Below are 15,172 nucleotides of genomic sequence, written 5' to 3' on the forward strand. Positions count from 1 at the left end.
GCTGATGCTGCATAAGCTCCTACACTTGCTTTCTTGCATCATGTGCCACTACTACTACTACTAGTCCATCTGTTATCATGTCTTCGAGCTATATGTCCTGCCCAAGTCCATTTCAGTTCTTTAGTTCTGATAAGGATATCCTTTACTAAACAGGCAACCAGGAAAGCCCATGGTGTTCTATCGATGATTTATTGAACACACTATCCTTTAGAGATATGGAGGTCCTGGTCCCACTCTAAAAGGCAGTTATAAGACCGGTATTGGCAATACTGTGTAAGTATAGAGACTTCATCTGAAAAAAGACATTGAGCTTCTTGAAAGGGTCCAAAGAAGGGCAACTTACATGTTGGGATCAAAAGAGTTTGAATATATGGATTACTGAGTGTGGCAACCAGGCACCTCAGAGATTGAGGTTTATAAAGCTCTCGGAGGGTTTAGTAAAATTACTGAAATTGGAAATTTTACTGATATAAAGAGTTCCAGAAATCAGGGGCGTTAATTCAAATTACAGGACAAGAGGTTTATACTAGATTGTAGGACGTTTTCTTTTAGCCAGCAAGTAGTTGATTGCTGGAACAGGCTGCTTTCACCGGTAGTTGCGGCTGACAATTCGAATAAATCACTGGATAGTTACCTCTACGAGGAGGAAAGCATATAATTTTTATTTTCTTATCTACTTGGTGTTTTTTTTTTCCTTTTCTGGCCATTGCATCAAAAGTCTTGCACCATGGCTATTACTATTCAAATTCTGCATCTCTTATATCTGAGTGACGCAACTTCTCTGATATCTGTGGCTTCAACTTCTCTGATATCAAAGAAGACACAACAGTGTCTGCCTTTGATGTCTTTACCGGTACTTCAAATTCATCAAATTTATTTACTATACTCCTTGAATTGGTGTACATGCAAGTATACATGCACCTGTTCTTACTCTTAGTTACCTTAACACAGCTCACGTATTTACTTGTTTCATGATGATTCCCAGCAGCTCCTGTAATCCCCAGTACCTCACTTTCCAGATTGCTGCTCATTCCAACAGAAGCAGTACAAGAATCACTTTCCCTCTTACTAATAGATTAACGGTAGCCTGTGGTTACTGTTAATCTATTAGTCAGTGAACCCCAAGCTAGCAGTTTTCCGACCCACTTAACACTGCCTCGATAACATCGGCAAATATTCTTGCACCCTTTCTGTTTAAGTGTATCCCATCTCTGTAGAAGCAGTCTCTCCTATTAAACAAGCACACACCATGCTGGGAAAACTTCTACCCCCACAAGTCGTGCATAATCTCTCCAAGGCTGAATTAATTAACAAGACTCTCATCATATACTTCTCCTCTCATGTCTGAGAAGAATTGCAGACAGTTTAACCCTAACTCACGACTTTTTTCAACGTTTCCCTGTACTTGTTAAGCAAGTCCGCTGATCTCCTACTCTTAATCTCATTTGTGCCAACATGTACAACAGTATCACCTTTGTGCCCTTAAAAGGTGATATCAGTACCATCAGCTTTTGTCCCTTGGCAGACATACACCAATCCAATTCCACCTATCCTTTTTTGTTTCCCTGATGATAGCATCACTGACAATTACACTGGTCCTGAATGCACTGGTCCTATGGGACCAGTGCATTCTGACTTGGGGGTTGCTGTTGTGTTGCCTGTCGATCAAGTGCAAGCTCTGCATTGATGTGGCAGATGAGAACTTGATGGCTCTCCTCCCTCCAATATAAGTTCTTTGAGGGCATCTACTCTATTCTTTCAAGTTGTCATAAAAGCCCATAACAACACAGAGTTGGTGCCTAATATTCTCACATTATTTACATTGAGCACATACAAAAATATTCCCCCCCCCGGCAATATCATGTCCTATTCTAGATAGATTCTCAAACATCAAGCAAGCAGTACATTTCATAAGGTTCCGATAAGGATTTTAGGAATTACAAGGATTTTATTAATGTTAATTTTGAACCTTTATATACACTTTTTATCAGACTAAATTATGATTTATACTCTAATTTATTTTAATTATTTTTTCAGCTAGTATCCTAGTAGTCTTATAAGAACAAGACCATATTTGGCCTTTTATGTTATAGGATATGAATAAATACATAATTAACAGAAACAGATTGAAGTCGTTTGTACGTATCAACACATACATACCCTTAATGAAGTTGTGCTCATGCAAAGAAATAATTATTATTATTATTTTTTGAGTGGGAGGAAATGGAGTAATATACTTTGGCTGCGCTGTATTTGGGCTGTCTTGGTCTAATTAGGTCTTATTGTATGTTATTTGAATTAGATTTGTCATTTTATAGAAAACACAGTTATAAATATAATATCAAGCATGAATATTTCAGTATTTATTGAGATAGTTAACAATGTACAGGATTCAGGTGGGCAGAATGAAGATAATTTCTGTGCAGTGAAATATCACCCAACAGTATTAGCATTGGCAAATGATGCAAGAAAGGAAGCTTATACAGAATCAGCAAAAAAAAAAAAAACTTTTCATGTCACCTGTCCGTCCCCACCAATAATTCTTCATTGAATTTATACAAACTATCCACTTCCACAACAACAGATAGGCGCCTCCGTAGCCAGGTGAGAAGGAGCAGCAGTGCGTAGCACACGCTTCTTGATTAGACCGGGGTTCGAGCCCGTCACCACCAAATACAGAGGATGCGGAATGGTCAGAGAATGACCACCGCATATCCTGGAGCAATATGGCCTTAGTTGATAATGCTTCTAAAAAAAAACAAAAAAAAACAACAGATAGAAGTTTTTACCCAACTAGATGTTTATTGAACTAGTGGGAAAGTAGAAACAAGGAATTTGAAACATTAGTATGGTGGATGTTGGGTTCGTACATTCAGTTATTCTGTGGAAACTAGAAAATCACTTCAGAGAGATGACTGCAATAAAAGTTTATGTTTAGGAAGGTAGAAAAAAATTTTAATCACTAATAGTTAAGTTAACATAGGATTGTTATTTTTGGGATCATCTGTTAGGTAACCTGCCACCACCACCACCATGTTATCTAAATTATTCTATCCAATGCATTGCAGTGTTGTCATTACTAAAATTTGTTGTTTCCTGTATTCACAATATTGTCCTTTCAGCTTTTATTTTCTAATAAAATATAGAACAGAAAAAAATGTAAAATATATATGTATATATAAAATATTTATAGAACAACAGAAAAAAGTATCTGGAACTGTTTTAATTTTTTAAACCTTTTTCCCCATGTTTTGCTAGTGTATATGGCATTGCTTTCAAGCCCGATGGCACTCAGCTTGTTGTTGCAGCTGGTTTGCGAGTGTTGGTTTATGATACTAGTGATGGTACTTTAATACAGCCTCTTAAAGGACATAAAGATGTTGTATACTGTGTTGCCTATTCAAAGGATGGAAAAAGATTTGCTTCTGGATCTGCTGATAAACAAGTGATTATTTGGACAAGCAAATTAGAAGGAATTTTAAAATACTCGTAAGTAGTTCTTGTAGAATACTTTTGATTTTATGCAAATCAAAGATTATATAAACTTGAAAAAGTTATAGAATTGTTCATTGATGTATGGAAGGTACATATCATAATGATTAATGAAAAGGTCATTTCAGATATTTCGTGTTCTCGAACAATTTGACAATTTGGCTTCGTTGGCAAATCTTCTCAGAACAGGGAAGTTTTTCAATGATGAAGTTAATTAAATCGGACTCCCCCATGATGACACAAGATTCAAATTGTCCCTAAGGATTTAGACCTGGATGAAGTAATCCAAATATTTGCGCCTGTACAGGCCTAAAAACTAAAAAGTTTTAATCTTTGAAGCAGAAATGTTAATGAGTTTATTAATTTAATAAATTTATTACATTTAAATTAATAAATTTATATTTTTCATTTTAATATTTTAATAAAATGAACTGATTGAAATAAACAATAAAATTATCAAAAAAATTTATTTTAATTTTGAACTGAAAATCCTCTTTCAGCTTATGAATTGGATTGGGTGCATGGATACTACACAGTGTGGCAGTTGGAAAATGAGACTGATGCTAGAAAAATTAATGATCCCATGTATGAGTAAACTAATATTGATTTATTTAAAGTAATTTTCTCCTGCTTCCACACTGCCTGCAATGATCACAAAGTGATTGGAACAACTAGTGGAAGGCCGTGATTGGTGTTCTGTTCAGTGTTCTTGTCATAGCTGTCTGAATGGTGTTGATTGACTTTGTGAAAATAACATCCTTTTAGTGATGTTATTTTCACGAATTGAGCTTCGGGAACAAAAAGAAGTTGCATGGGGCTAAGTCTGGTGAATATGACAATACAGACTTTTTGCTAGCCAAAAGTTCCAGACAATGAGAACTTTCTTCTTGGTGTGTTGTCCTGCAAGAGGAACCATCTGTATCTTCTCTATTACTGAGGACTACCCTGGGGGCTCACATCTGGTGAGTACGGACTTGGCACACCCAGGGTCCTGAGCTGGATATTATCATTCTTCTCTTTCTTGATGATTCCCTTCTACTTTTCACTTCCTCTCTCTCTCTCTTTCTGTAATAAGCTTCAAAATGGCCAGATAGTAGGCAGCAGTAACACTTTGACCAATGAGAATGAATTCTTTGTGCATGATTCCCTTGCTATCCTAGAAAGTGATGAGTATGGTTTTGATTTTTTACAAACTTTCTTGATGCATTTTTTTACCTTTTAGAGAGTTTGCTGACTTCCACTCTGCACTTTTTTGCCTTGTTGTGTGGTTGTATTGACAGCACCATGACATTTCATGGGAAGTTGGGTTTGCTATCAGTGACCTCAGTGAGTTCTCTATAGTGTTTAATTCATGCCTATTACTGATTGTGTTAATGAATGTGGAACAAACTGTGCACAGACTTGTTTTTTTCAAATCCTGGGTTATTTGTTGAGTGGCTTCCTTATTAATGCACAGATCTTCTGAAATCATTCAGAATGTTGCTCTTCCGTCATTGGTAATGATTTCCTGCACCTTTTCAATCAACTCTGGTGTTCAAACCATTTTTGCTGGGCTTGGATGTTTGTCTTTCAGTGATTCTCTTCCATGGGTGAAACGTTAATGCCACTCGAACACAAGATAGATAATCTCCATACGCTTGCTTCATCATTTGAAACATTTCCGTGGCACTTTTGTCCAGTTGAACACAAAACTTGACGTTTGCTCTTTGTTCCCTTGTCCGTCCACAACACAGACACAGGAGAAACATGCATTTAGGATCACATTATGTTCAGAAATGGTGGCAGTTTCTGCTGACCTTGACTGCGGTGCTTGGGGAACAATCACTTTTTCATTTCATATTTACTGTAGCACTAGCACTTGTCTCATAACATCATTCTTGTTTTTCAATTGCCGCGCTGTGTAAAGCAGAGTTGGCTTCAGGGTGCTACAAACCATTTTGAGCTGGTTCTGCTTTGTGGAATATTGTGCTCAGTGAGATACTGAAAATTGATTTACCTAGTATTGTTCATGGTATATGTAGGTGACTTGCTGGCTCTGATTAAGTATGAATCTAGAAAAGAATAAAAAGCAGATCAGTTCATGAGTTTTATCAGAGTGGAGTGACAGAATAAATTGTAAGTTGTTGTAATAGGGTTTTAGGAGTATCCACTTCTAAGGCCATATTGCTCCATGTACAGTCAGTCCTTGTATAACACGTGTTTACACTACACGAATTCGATCATACATGATTTATAAATAGGGGAACGATATCATGTATAACACAAACCGAATTCGCTTATGCACAATTCGCCTGTGTTTTCAAGAAATAGCAGTTGAACGCAGAATCACTCCAACTGAACACAACACGATAGGAATGAAGAGAAGATTGTGCAAATGTATTTACGTTTTTTATATCAGTGAAGGGGAAACACATTTCACCATAATAAAGTAAAAACCCACACAATTCCAGCTATCGGTATTATTGCAAATGCAATTAGATTGAGTTTACTACCCGTTTATAATAGATTCCACTAGCAGGAATGCAACTGGAAATTGTTTTTATTGTTTTATGGTAGTAATCCCCAGAAATGCGCTTTAGTAAAATGTGAGCTAGTGAGGTGTCAATAGTGTGTCTCTGCCTTTGTTGTATTGTTTATTCAGTTGCTACCCACACACACACACACACACACACACACACACACACACACACACACACACACATACACAGCTTTGTTTATATGTATCAATTGCCTCCTCATTTTGTAATTTTGCTTTATTTTGCTTAAAAATGAGTAAAATACTTAAAAAGTGTGAAAAGGAAGCATTCTGATGAAGACACTACAGATTCAGAGAGAAAAAGAAAAGCAATATCGATAGACAGAAGCGGACCGGGTCAAAAATTCTTACCCCGGAAAATTTGTAGCGGCCTCAGACTAGCTTTTATAGCCAAAATCACACTGGCCTCCGGCCCACCGGGGTTTCCCCTGTAAGGCTTATGGCCAGTCTGCCTCTGTCAATAGAGAAAAAATATGAAATTGGGAAACACTGAGCGAAATGAAAGACCATGCTGGTCTTTCATTTCGCTCAAAGTGTTGCACGTGCTACAGGCCAAAATGAGGCAACTCCGAGAATTATAAAGAATGCAGAGAAAATAAAAACAACTTTCATAGCATGAACAACTCAAAGCGTAATAAAATCCATCAGATCAAGACACAAAGAATTGGTAGAGATGGAACGGCTGTCATCTGTTTGGATAGAAAATCAAACAAAGAACAAGTTTGCTTACGATAGAAGCAAAAGCATTAGCAATATTTTATTATGTAATAGTCGTAATAAAATACGTAAGTATTTTATTACGACTATTACCAATAATAAATTATTGCCAATCTCACCAGACAAAGAGGGCAACTTGCCTGGTGAGATTGGCAAAAGGGCATCCTTATGAGCAAAGACTTCAAATATGTGGCTTGTGGAGCTTGGAAACTAGGCACCTTATAAGAAACTTGATTGAGGTGTTTAAGACTCTGAGAGGCATAAGTAAAATGATTGAGGATGAAATTTTCACAGTTATAAATGATTCTAGAGGGGCCCATAATTTTAAGTTATGGGGCGGGGGGGAGATGTTTAGATTGGATTGAAAGAAGTTTTATTTTAGCCAGCGAGTTATTAATTAGTGGAATTAGTTACCTACATGGGTGGTAGAGGCTGACAGTTTGGGGAATTTCAAAGATCTGCTAGATCACCTATGGGAGTTGGGAAAATCATAGGTTGTCTATTTTCTTTTCTCTTATTAATTATTTATTTTTTAAAATTTTCTTCTTATTATTATTTTATTTTTTTATTGGCTGGTGCCACATAAGCTATAGGCTTCCTTGCACTATGTGGCCATTGCTAATTCTAATAGTATTTTTTTTTTTTTTTAAGAAGTGTAATATTTTATGTATGCCTCTACTAATGCTAATATTTTATTTTATAAGTTTAGTTCAAAGAAGCATATATATATTTAATTTATATTTTGTATGTGAATATTTTTTATAAATGAAAAATTAAAAAAAAAAGTGTATTTTGTTGTCTGGGGGGGGGGGTGTAAAATTGATGTCCCGCATTGGAATACTAAGGATTTTGTCACTGTATGTATAACTGTATTTTTCTCCATATTGTTTGCTATGTTACAGCTACACAGGGAACAGGTTTTCAAGTATACTAACCAGAAAACACTTAATATCAAACTAAAGGTTTGTATACTCTTAGCCATGACAAAAGTATGCTGTACAATCTACAGATACCATGCAAATTGTAGCAGAAACCTATTGCTCTGACAATTTAAAAAGATAAATTAAGATTCTTAACTTTGTTAAGAATAATATTAAAAAAACAATTTAGTGGTTTCATTTTTTGCATTCAAATTAAAATGGAATATGGTCTCCATACACTGAAGAGAGTGAGAAAAGTAGAGATTGCATATTGAAATTGAATCTATATGGTAGCAAAGATGGGAAAATTCAAAGAAGGGCAGATTATGTATTGTTTTATGCTTAGAATTAGAACAATGAATCAAAAATTGATAACCATTAGCCTTACTTTATTATGGGACATAGCCCATTTTAAGCAAAGTTGAATGACAGTAAAATATGCTGATGTGATGAAGTACTGGATTCTCTTCATGCACTATTAAACTGTGTATGCTATGATGATTTAAGAATCTCTTTTCAGAACATCATTGAGAATGATTTATTTCAAATTATTTTCGACCCTGTAAGTTTTAGAATGTTTGCTGAGATGACAAATAAAATCATAAAGACAAAATACACCAAGCGGTCACTTTATTGGGTATGCCTTCCCATTTTGAGAAATGGAGTACTTCAATGACAGTATCAATTGTTCATACTCTGCAATACTCCTTGCACCATATGGCTAATTATTATTAGCCATATGGTGCAAGCAAGCCTGAGGCTTATGCTGACCAGCCAAGTTGCTGTGAGAGAGAGAGAGAGAGAGAGAGAGAGAGAGAGAGAGAGAGAGAGAGAGAGAGAGAGAGAGAGAGTAGAAAAAATCACCAAGAAAGAAGAATGATGATATCCAGCTCAGGACCTTGGGTGTGCCAAGCCTATTCTCACCAGATATGAGCCTCTGGGGTGGGGAAGCAGACCAATTGATATTGAACACCACTATTTGCCACATAGATACTTATGAATACTGTATGTGTATAATTATTGTAAGAATGAGCAAAAATGAAAGATTTAAGTGAATTTCACATACATTTTTGTCTGGGGTGTATATGATATTAGCATTAGCATTAGTAGAGGCATATGATACAAGAAAGCAAGTTTATACAGCATCAGCCAAAAAAAAAAAAAAAAAAAAACCTTTCCATTTCGCCTATTCATTCACTTCAAAAGTTTGTCCATTCTTCCTTGAATTTGTTTCAGCTGTTAACTTGCACAGTGACAGATGAAAGTTTGTTCTAGCAATCAACCATCTACTGGCTAATGGCAGATTTTCACACATCTATTCTGCAACTGTCTTTTCTCAGTTTGAATTTTTGCCCCCTCAAGTGCATAATCTGAGCAAGAGGAAGAATCCCATTAGCACTGTGGTTGCTCAAACCATTCAAAGCCTTATACACCTCAATCAGATCACCTTGCGGTGCCTAGTCTCCAGATGCTGCATTTTGCAGAATTTAAGCCTTTCTTGGTAAGAGCAACCCTTTGTTCCATTCATTAATCTTGTTGCCCTTCTCTGTACTCATTCCAGTAGCTCTGCAGATACCATTCAAATTACACCATACACCTTGAGTACTACATACCTGTATGTAGTGCTCAAGGTGTGGTCTGACCATTGCCTTATACCAGTGGTATCCAACCTTTTCCAGTACAGGGGCCATATTGAAAGTTAGATTTGTTTTGTTGGCTGCACTGAGTGATTCGAGAAAAATTAGTGTGTTACATTTTCCCTATCCTGTTATATGTAAAAAGGAAGTTTCTATTTTCATGTTACCATGTTTTATTTTCAGACTATATATATAAAAAATGGAAATTCCCAACACTCATTAGCATTAGTAGAGGCATTGATGCAAGAAAGCAAGCTTATGCAGCATCAGCCAAAAAAAAAAAACCACTTCCGCTTCACCCCTCTGTTCGATCGAAATACCTGTCCAGCTGAACCTTAAACTTATTTACTCTATCAACTTCCACGACAAGGGATGGAAGTCTGTTCCACCAACCAACCACACGCTGGCTAAAGGCAAATTTCCGCACATCTATCCTACATCTGTCTTTCCTCAATTTGAATTTATTCCCTCTCAGGTGATTATTCTGAGCAAGAGGAAGAATCCCATCAGCATTGAGCATGCTAAAACCATTCAAGGTGTTATACACCTCTATCAGATCACCTCGCTGGTGCCTAGTCTCCAGACACTGTAATTTGCAAAACTTAAGCCTTTCTTCGTAAGAGCACCCCTTTGTTCCATTCACTAATCTTGTTGCCCTTCTCTGTACTCGTTCCAGCAGCTCTACATCCTTCTTGAAATGAGGCCTCCAGACCTGAATACAGTACTCTAGGTGTGGCCTGACCATTGCCATATACAAGGGAATAATCACCTCCTTATCGCTGCTAGAAAAATTCCTATATATCATTGACAATACACCATGAGCTACTCTTGCAGCCCGTCTGCACTGCTCAGAGAACTTCATATCTGCCTGCACAACCACCTCCAGGTCCCTTTCATTCTCTACCACTGTCAGTGTAGTACCACAGAGTTGATACGTTGCTCTGGGATTGCTGTTTCCCATATGTAGTACTTTACATTTGTCAATGTTAAACTTCATTTGCCACCTCTCAGCCCATCTGCTCAACCTTTCCAGATCCTGTTGCAGCAGCATAGTGTCAGTAGTGTCCTTGACAACCCTGCTAACCTTCGTATCGTCTGCAAACTTGCAGACGATATGAACATTAAGGACATTGGACATTAAACTTGATATACCATCATCAATATCATTTATAAATACAGAAAAGAATAATGGACCCAACACTGAACCCTGAGGCACTTCACTGATAACATTAGTCCATGATGAGCAGTGTCCATTGATTACCACTCTCTGTCTTCTCTACCTCAACCACCCCTTTATCCATAGCAGCAATTTGCCTCCAATGCCACACTACTCCAATTTGTGCAGCAGTCTTCCATGTGCAACAGTATCAAAAGCCTTTCTAAGATCCAAGTATATAATATCAAGCTTATGCAGCATCAGCCAAGTATATTTTTGGCTGATGCTGCATAAGCTGGCTTTCTTGCATCAAATGCCTCTACTAATGCTAATGCTAATATCAAAGTTATTCCCTGCATCCAGTTCTTTTGTGACTGCATCGTAGTATCCAATCAAATTGGTCAGGCAAGACTTCCCCTTAACAAAACCATGCTGTGTCCGAGCTATAACTGAAGTCTTGTCTAGATGATCCTGCAGTGTTTCTTTAACCAGTGCTTCCATTAATTTTCCTGGAACAGAAGTTAAACTCACAGGTCTATAATTACTTGTGTGAGCCCTTGATCCTCTTTTATGAATTGGGGTCACATTTGCACTTCTCCAGTCTGTGGGTACCTCCCCTGAGTCCAAGGAAGCTCTCATAATTATGGCTAAGGGTTTGCTTACTTCCTTTGCTGCCTCCTTTAATATAACTGAATAGATCCCATCCACCCCAGGTGCCTTTCTTGTCTTTTTCTTCAACAATTCGAAGTTATGATGCAAGGATTGTAGTTTTCACCCATAGAAGTAAATGAATTCTCAAACAAGCTTATGGCATGGGATCTCATATCAGCAAATGACTTTCAAACTCGTCAAAAACTAATTGTAATAATGGGAGGCAATGATTCTTTGGAAATATGTTTTTCTGTTAGCTCGTTACAAAATTCAAAGTGAACTAAATTGCCTTGCTCAATTTGGGATTTAAATAATAACATATTCTGAAACGATTTGATGTCATCGTACAAATAAAAGACCAATTTCCTTTCCCTTGTAGCTTAAATTAAGAGCATTTAAAGGACTAGAAATGTCTGTAAGAATTGCAAGATCAAACCACCACTCCATATTTGATAGTTGTTTTTTTGCTGGTTTCCCTTTTTCCATCATAAAAATATAAATTTCGTGACGCAGTTTAAAGAAACGATATAACACTTTGCCATGACTAAGCCATATCACTGCACTGTGTAAAATTACATCTTCATATTTAGCTTCAATTTCTAACTGTTGAAACATTCGGTGATTAAGGCCGTGATCTTATAAAATTTACAGTTGAAATAACCACATTCATAATGTGTTGGAGATCCAATACATTCCCACACAGAACTTCTTGATGCACAATGAAATGAAGTCCAATCTGAGGTTCAGCTCTGATATCTATCATTTTCGTGGTTATTCTACCCATAAGCCCAATGTGTTTACCAATCACATTTTTTTTTACTGTCAGTCGTGACTCCTACCAGGTTTTTAATATTTAATCCTAACTTTTCAATAGACTGGCAAAAATGTTCAAAAAGATTTTCACCTGTAGGTGTTCCGAGCATGCCCTGTAGATGAGCTAAGTCTTTAACTGGTACAAAATTATCATTAATTCCACATATGAAGATAAGGAGTTGGGCTGTGTCCTTTACATCAGTACTGTCACCCAGTGATACACTAAAATATTTCATTTGTTTTATGCTTTCCAAAAGTTGTTGGAACAAATTCTTTCCAATATCTTCTACTCTTCGCATAATTGTTTGTCGAGACAAACTAATGTCTTGTATCATTGCTCGTTTTGAAGGACAAATTTATTTCATAGCTTTTAAAAACATTTAACAAATTCACCATCACTGAACGGTTTACTTTCAAAAGTGATCAAATGTACAACTTGATAACTGGCACTTACAGCAGATAAATTTCTTGACCGATATGTTTTCAGTGTGTTTTGTTGTTTTCTTAATTCTAATTTCTTTTACTCTTTGCTTAATTGTTTGTCGAGACAAACTACAATATGTTCTTTAAAAACTGATACAGTATTCTTACATACTGTATCAGTTTTTAAAGAACATATTACAAACATACTGCTTTTTTCATCGTACTCAATGAAGAAAGTCTTCAGTCCACCTTTGATTAAAAACACGATAATCGAAATCAATGTTCCTCTTTCAGAACAAATTCAATATGAATTAATAATAATTCAATAAAATGAACAAGTTATATCAAAATAGTAGAATGTCACAATATGAAAAAATTACGGCTGTGAATTACAGGCTCCGAAAAAGCGATAAATGTTTGCCTTTTATTTACTTAATTGTTATTTTATATTGTACTTTATGCATATTCTTATAGTTCTAGTTATGCTGGTTATTTTTATTTTTAATTTAGATAAAGAGTTTTTGTAGATTACTACTTAATATACGTAAAACCGTTATTTCGTTCGAATCTTGCAGCCACTGTTTTTGTAGAGTGGTAGGGAATTCAAATTGTGTTAATTGTGTTAACTTGGTAGCTCTAACATATAATTATATAGCATAATACGCATCACTGTTTCTATTAGATAGTGTAGTATTGACATTTAATTAATTAAATTTATTGATCTTATTAATTTAAAACATCATGCCCCAGACTAGAGTAAAGCAACGGGCACAAAGTGGTAGGAGTGCTGTAACTCAGAGGAGAATTGAGGGGGGCGATTCTCCAACGCATCACAGCCTAAAAAAATGTGCAACTTGTGAAATGTTTGCCGAACTCTCTGGAACAGAACATGATATTGCTATGGGGGATGTGTGTGTGTGTGTGTGTGTGTGTGTGTGTGTGTGTGCGCGCGCGCGCGCGCGCGCAATGTAAGGAGTGTAAGGAAATCAGGTGACAACTCAGCGTTGTTATGGGCCTATATGAGAGCTGGAAGGACGGGGCGGATGCCCTCGAAGGATCTAAATTGAGAGACTCATCAAGCTCTCAGCTGCCCACATCAATGCCAGAGCTTGCACTTGGTCATCGTGCAACACAGCAGCAACCCCCAAGGCAGAATGCACTGGTCCCACAGGAACTAGTAGTTGTTGGTGACTCTGTTGTCAGGGAAACGGGGCATTGCAGGATCATCCAGACAAGACTGCAGCAATAATTCAGACACAGAATGGGTTTGTTAAGGGAAAGTCTTGTCTGACAAATTTGATTGGTTATTAGCATTAGCATTAGTAGAGGCATTTGATGCAAGAAAGCAAGCTTATGCAGCATCAGCCAAAAAAAAAAAAAAAAAAAAAAAATGTAGTTACAAAGGAACTGGATGCAAAAAATAATTTTGATTCCAACAAAGCTTTTGACACTGTTGCCCATGGAAGACTATTGTACAAATTGGAGCAGAATGGTATTAAGGGTAAGTTGCTACAATGGATAAAAGGATGGTTAAGTGGGATAAGACAGTGGGTGGTAATGAATGGGTGGGTGCTGCTCTTCGTGGACTAATGTTATTAGTGGAGTCCCACAGGGTTCGGTTTTGGGTCCACTGTTGTTTTGTGTATTTATCAATGATATTGATGAAGGTATATCCGGCTTAGTGTTGAAGTTTGCAGATGATACAAAGTTGGCAGGGTTGTTAATGACAGTTATGGCAGTGTGCTACTGCAACTGTATCTAGATAATTGGGGCAGTTGGGCTAAGAAGTGGCAACTGAAGTTTAACTTTGACAAATGCAAAGTACTGCGTATGGGAAGAAGTAACCCGAGAGAAAACTATCAACTGTTTGGTACTACACTTAAGGTGGTAGAAAATGAAAAAGACCTGGGAGTAATTGTGCAGTCAGATATGAAGTTTTCTGAGCAATGCAGACAGGCTGCTAGGGCAGGTCATGGGGTTTTGTCAATGATATATAGGAATTTTGCTAGCAGGGAAAAGGAGGTGATTGTTCTTCTGTATACGGCAATGGTCAGGCCACGCCTTGAGTACTGCGTACAGGTCTGGAGGCATCATTTTAGGAAGGATGTCGATTTGCTTGAACGTGTACGAGAAGGGCAACAAGATTGGTGAGGGGTATGAAGGATCCTCTTACCAAGAGAGGCTTAAGTTCTGCAAATTGTAGTGGCTGGAGACTAGGCACCTGCTTGGTGATCTGATTGAAGTGTATAAGGCCTTGAATGGGTTGAGCATGCTGAATTCTGATGGGATCTTTCCACTTGTTCAGATTACGAACCTAAGGGGACATAAATTCAAATTAAGAAAAGACAGATGTAGAATAGATGTGCGGAAATTTGCCTTTAGCCAGCGTGCTGGAACAAATTTCCATCTGTTGTTGTGGAAGTTGATAGGTTGAATAAATTTAAGGAGGAACTGGACAGGCATTTGGAGGGAATGGTGTGTTTTTTTTTTTGTTTTTTTTTTGGCTGATGCTGCATAAGCTCAGACCCCATGAGCTGTTCAGAAAACGTCATATCTGTCCCCAGGTATTTTTCATTCTCCACTACTCGAGTGTAGTACCGCACAATTGGTATGATACTCTGCGGTTACTGCTACCCATATGCAGTACTTTACATTTGTCAGTTTTAAACTTCAGTTTGCCCCCTCTCGGCCCATCTGCTCAACTTTTTGCGATCCTGTTGCTGTAGCATACTATCATTACTGTCATTATCAACCCTACCAACCAACCAACCTCTGTAGCATCTGCTAACTTAGACATTAAGCCTGATATGCCCTCGTCAATATCATT

General features: G+C 37.2%; 1 protein-coding gene across 4 annotated transcripts in view; it reads left to right on the forward strand.

The window, feature by feature from the left end:
- Oseg1 (intraflagellar transport protein Oseg1) overlaps window positions 1–15,172 on the forward strand; it is a 540,669-nt gene that overhangs the window by 26,320 nt on the left and 499,177 nt on the right. For 2 of the 4 annotated variants that reach the window (XM_090387735.1, XM_090387736.1), the window contains exon 2: window positions 3,259–3,489. The exons of 1 other annotated variant lie outside the window; for it this stretch is intronic. In XM_090387735.1, the coding sequence (XP_090243861.1) occupies window positions 3,259–3,489 (231 nt within the window). Of the gene's footprint in view, window positions 1–3,258; window positions 3,490–15,172 lie in introns of those variants that run through there. One more of the 4 variants, XM_090387738.1, reaches the window with a different exon arrangement.

Source organism: Mastigoproctus giganteus, chromosome 13 (genome assembly GCF_048544385.1).
Source record: "Mastigoproctus giganteus isolate SK-2022 chromosome 13, ASM4854438v1, whole genome shotgun sequence".
In the NCBI taxonomy this organism is placed as follows: Eukaryota; Metazoa; Arthropoda; class Arachnida; order Uropygi; family Thelyphonidae; genus Mastigoproctus; species Mastigoproctus giganteus.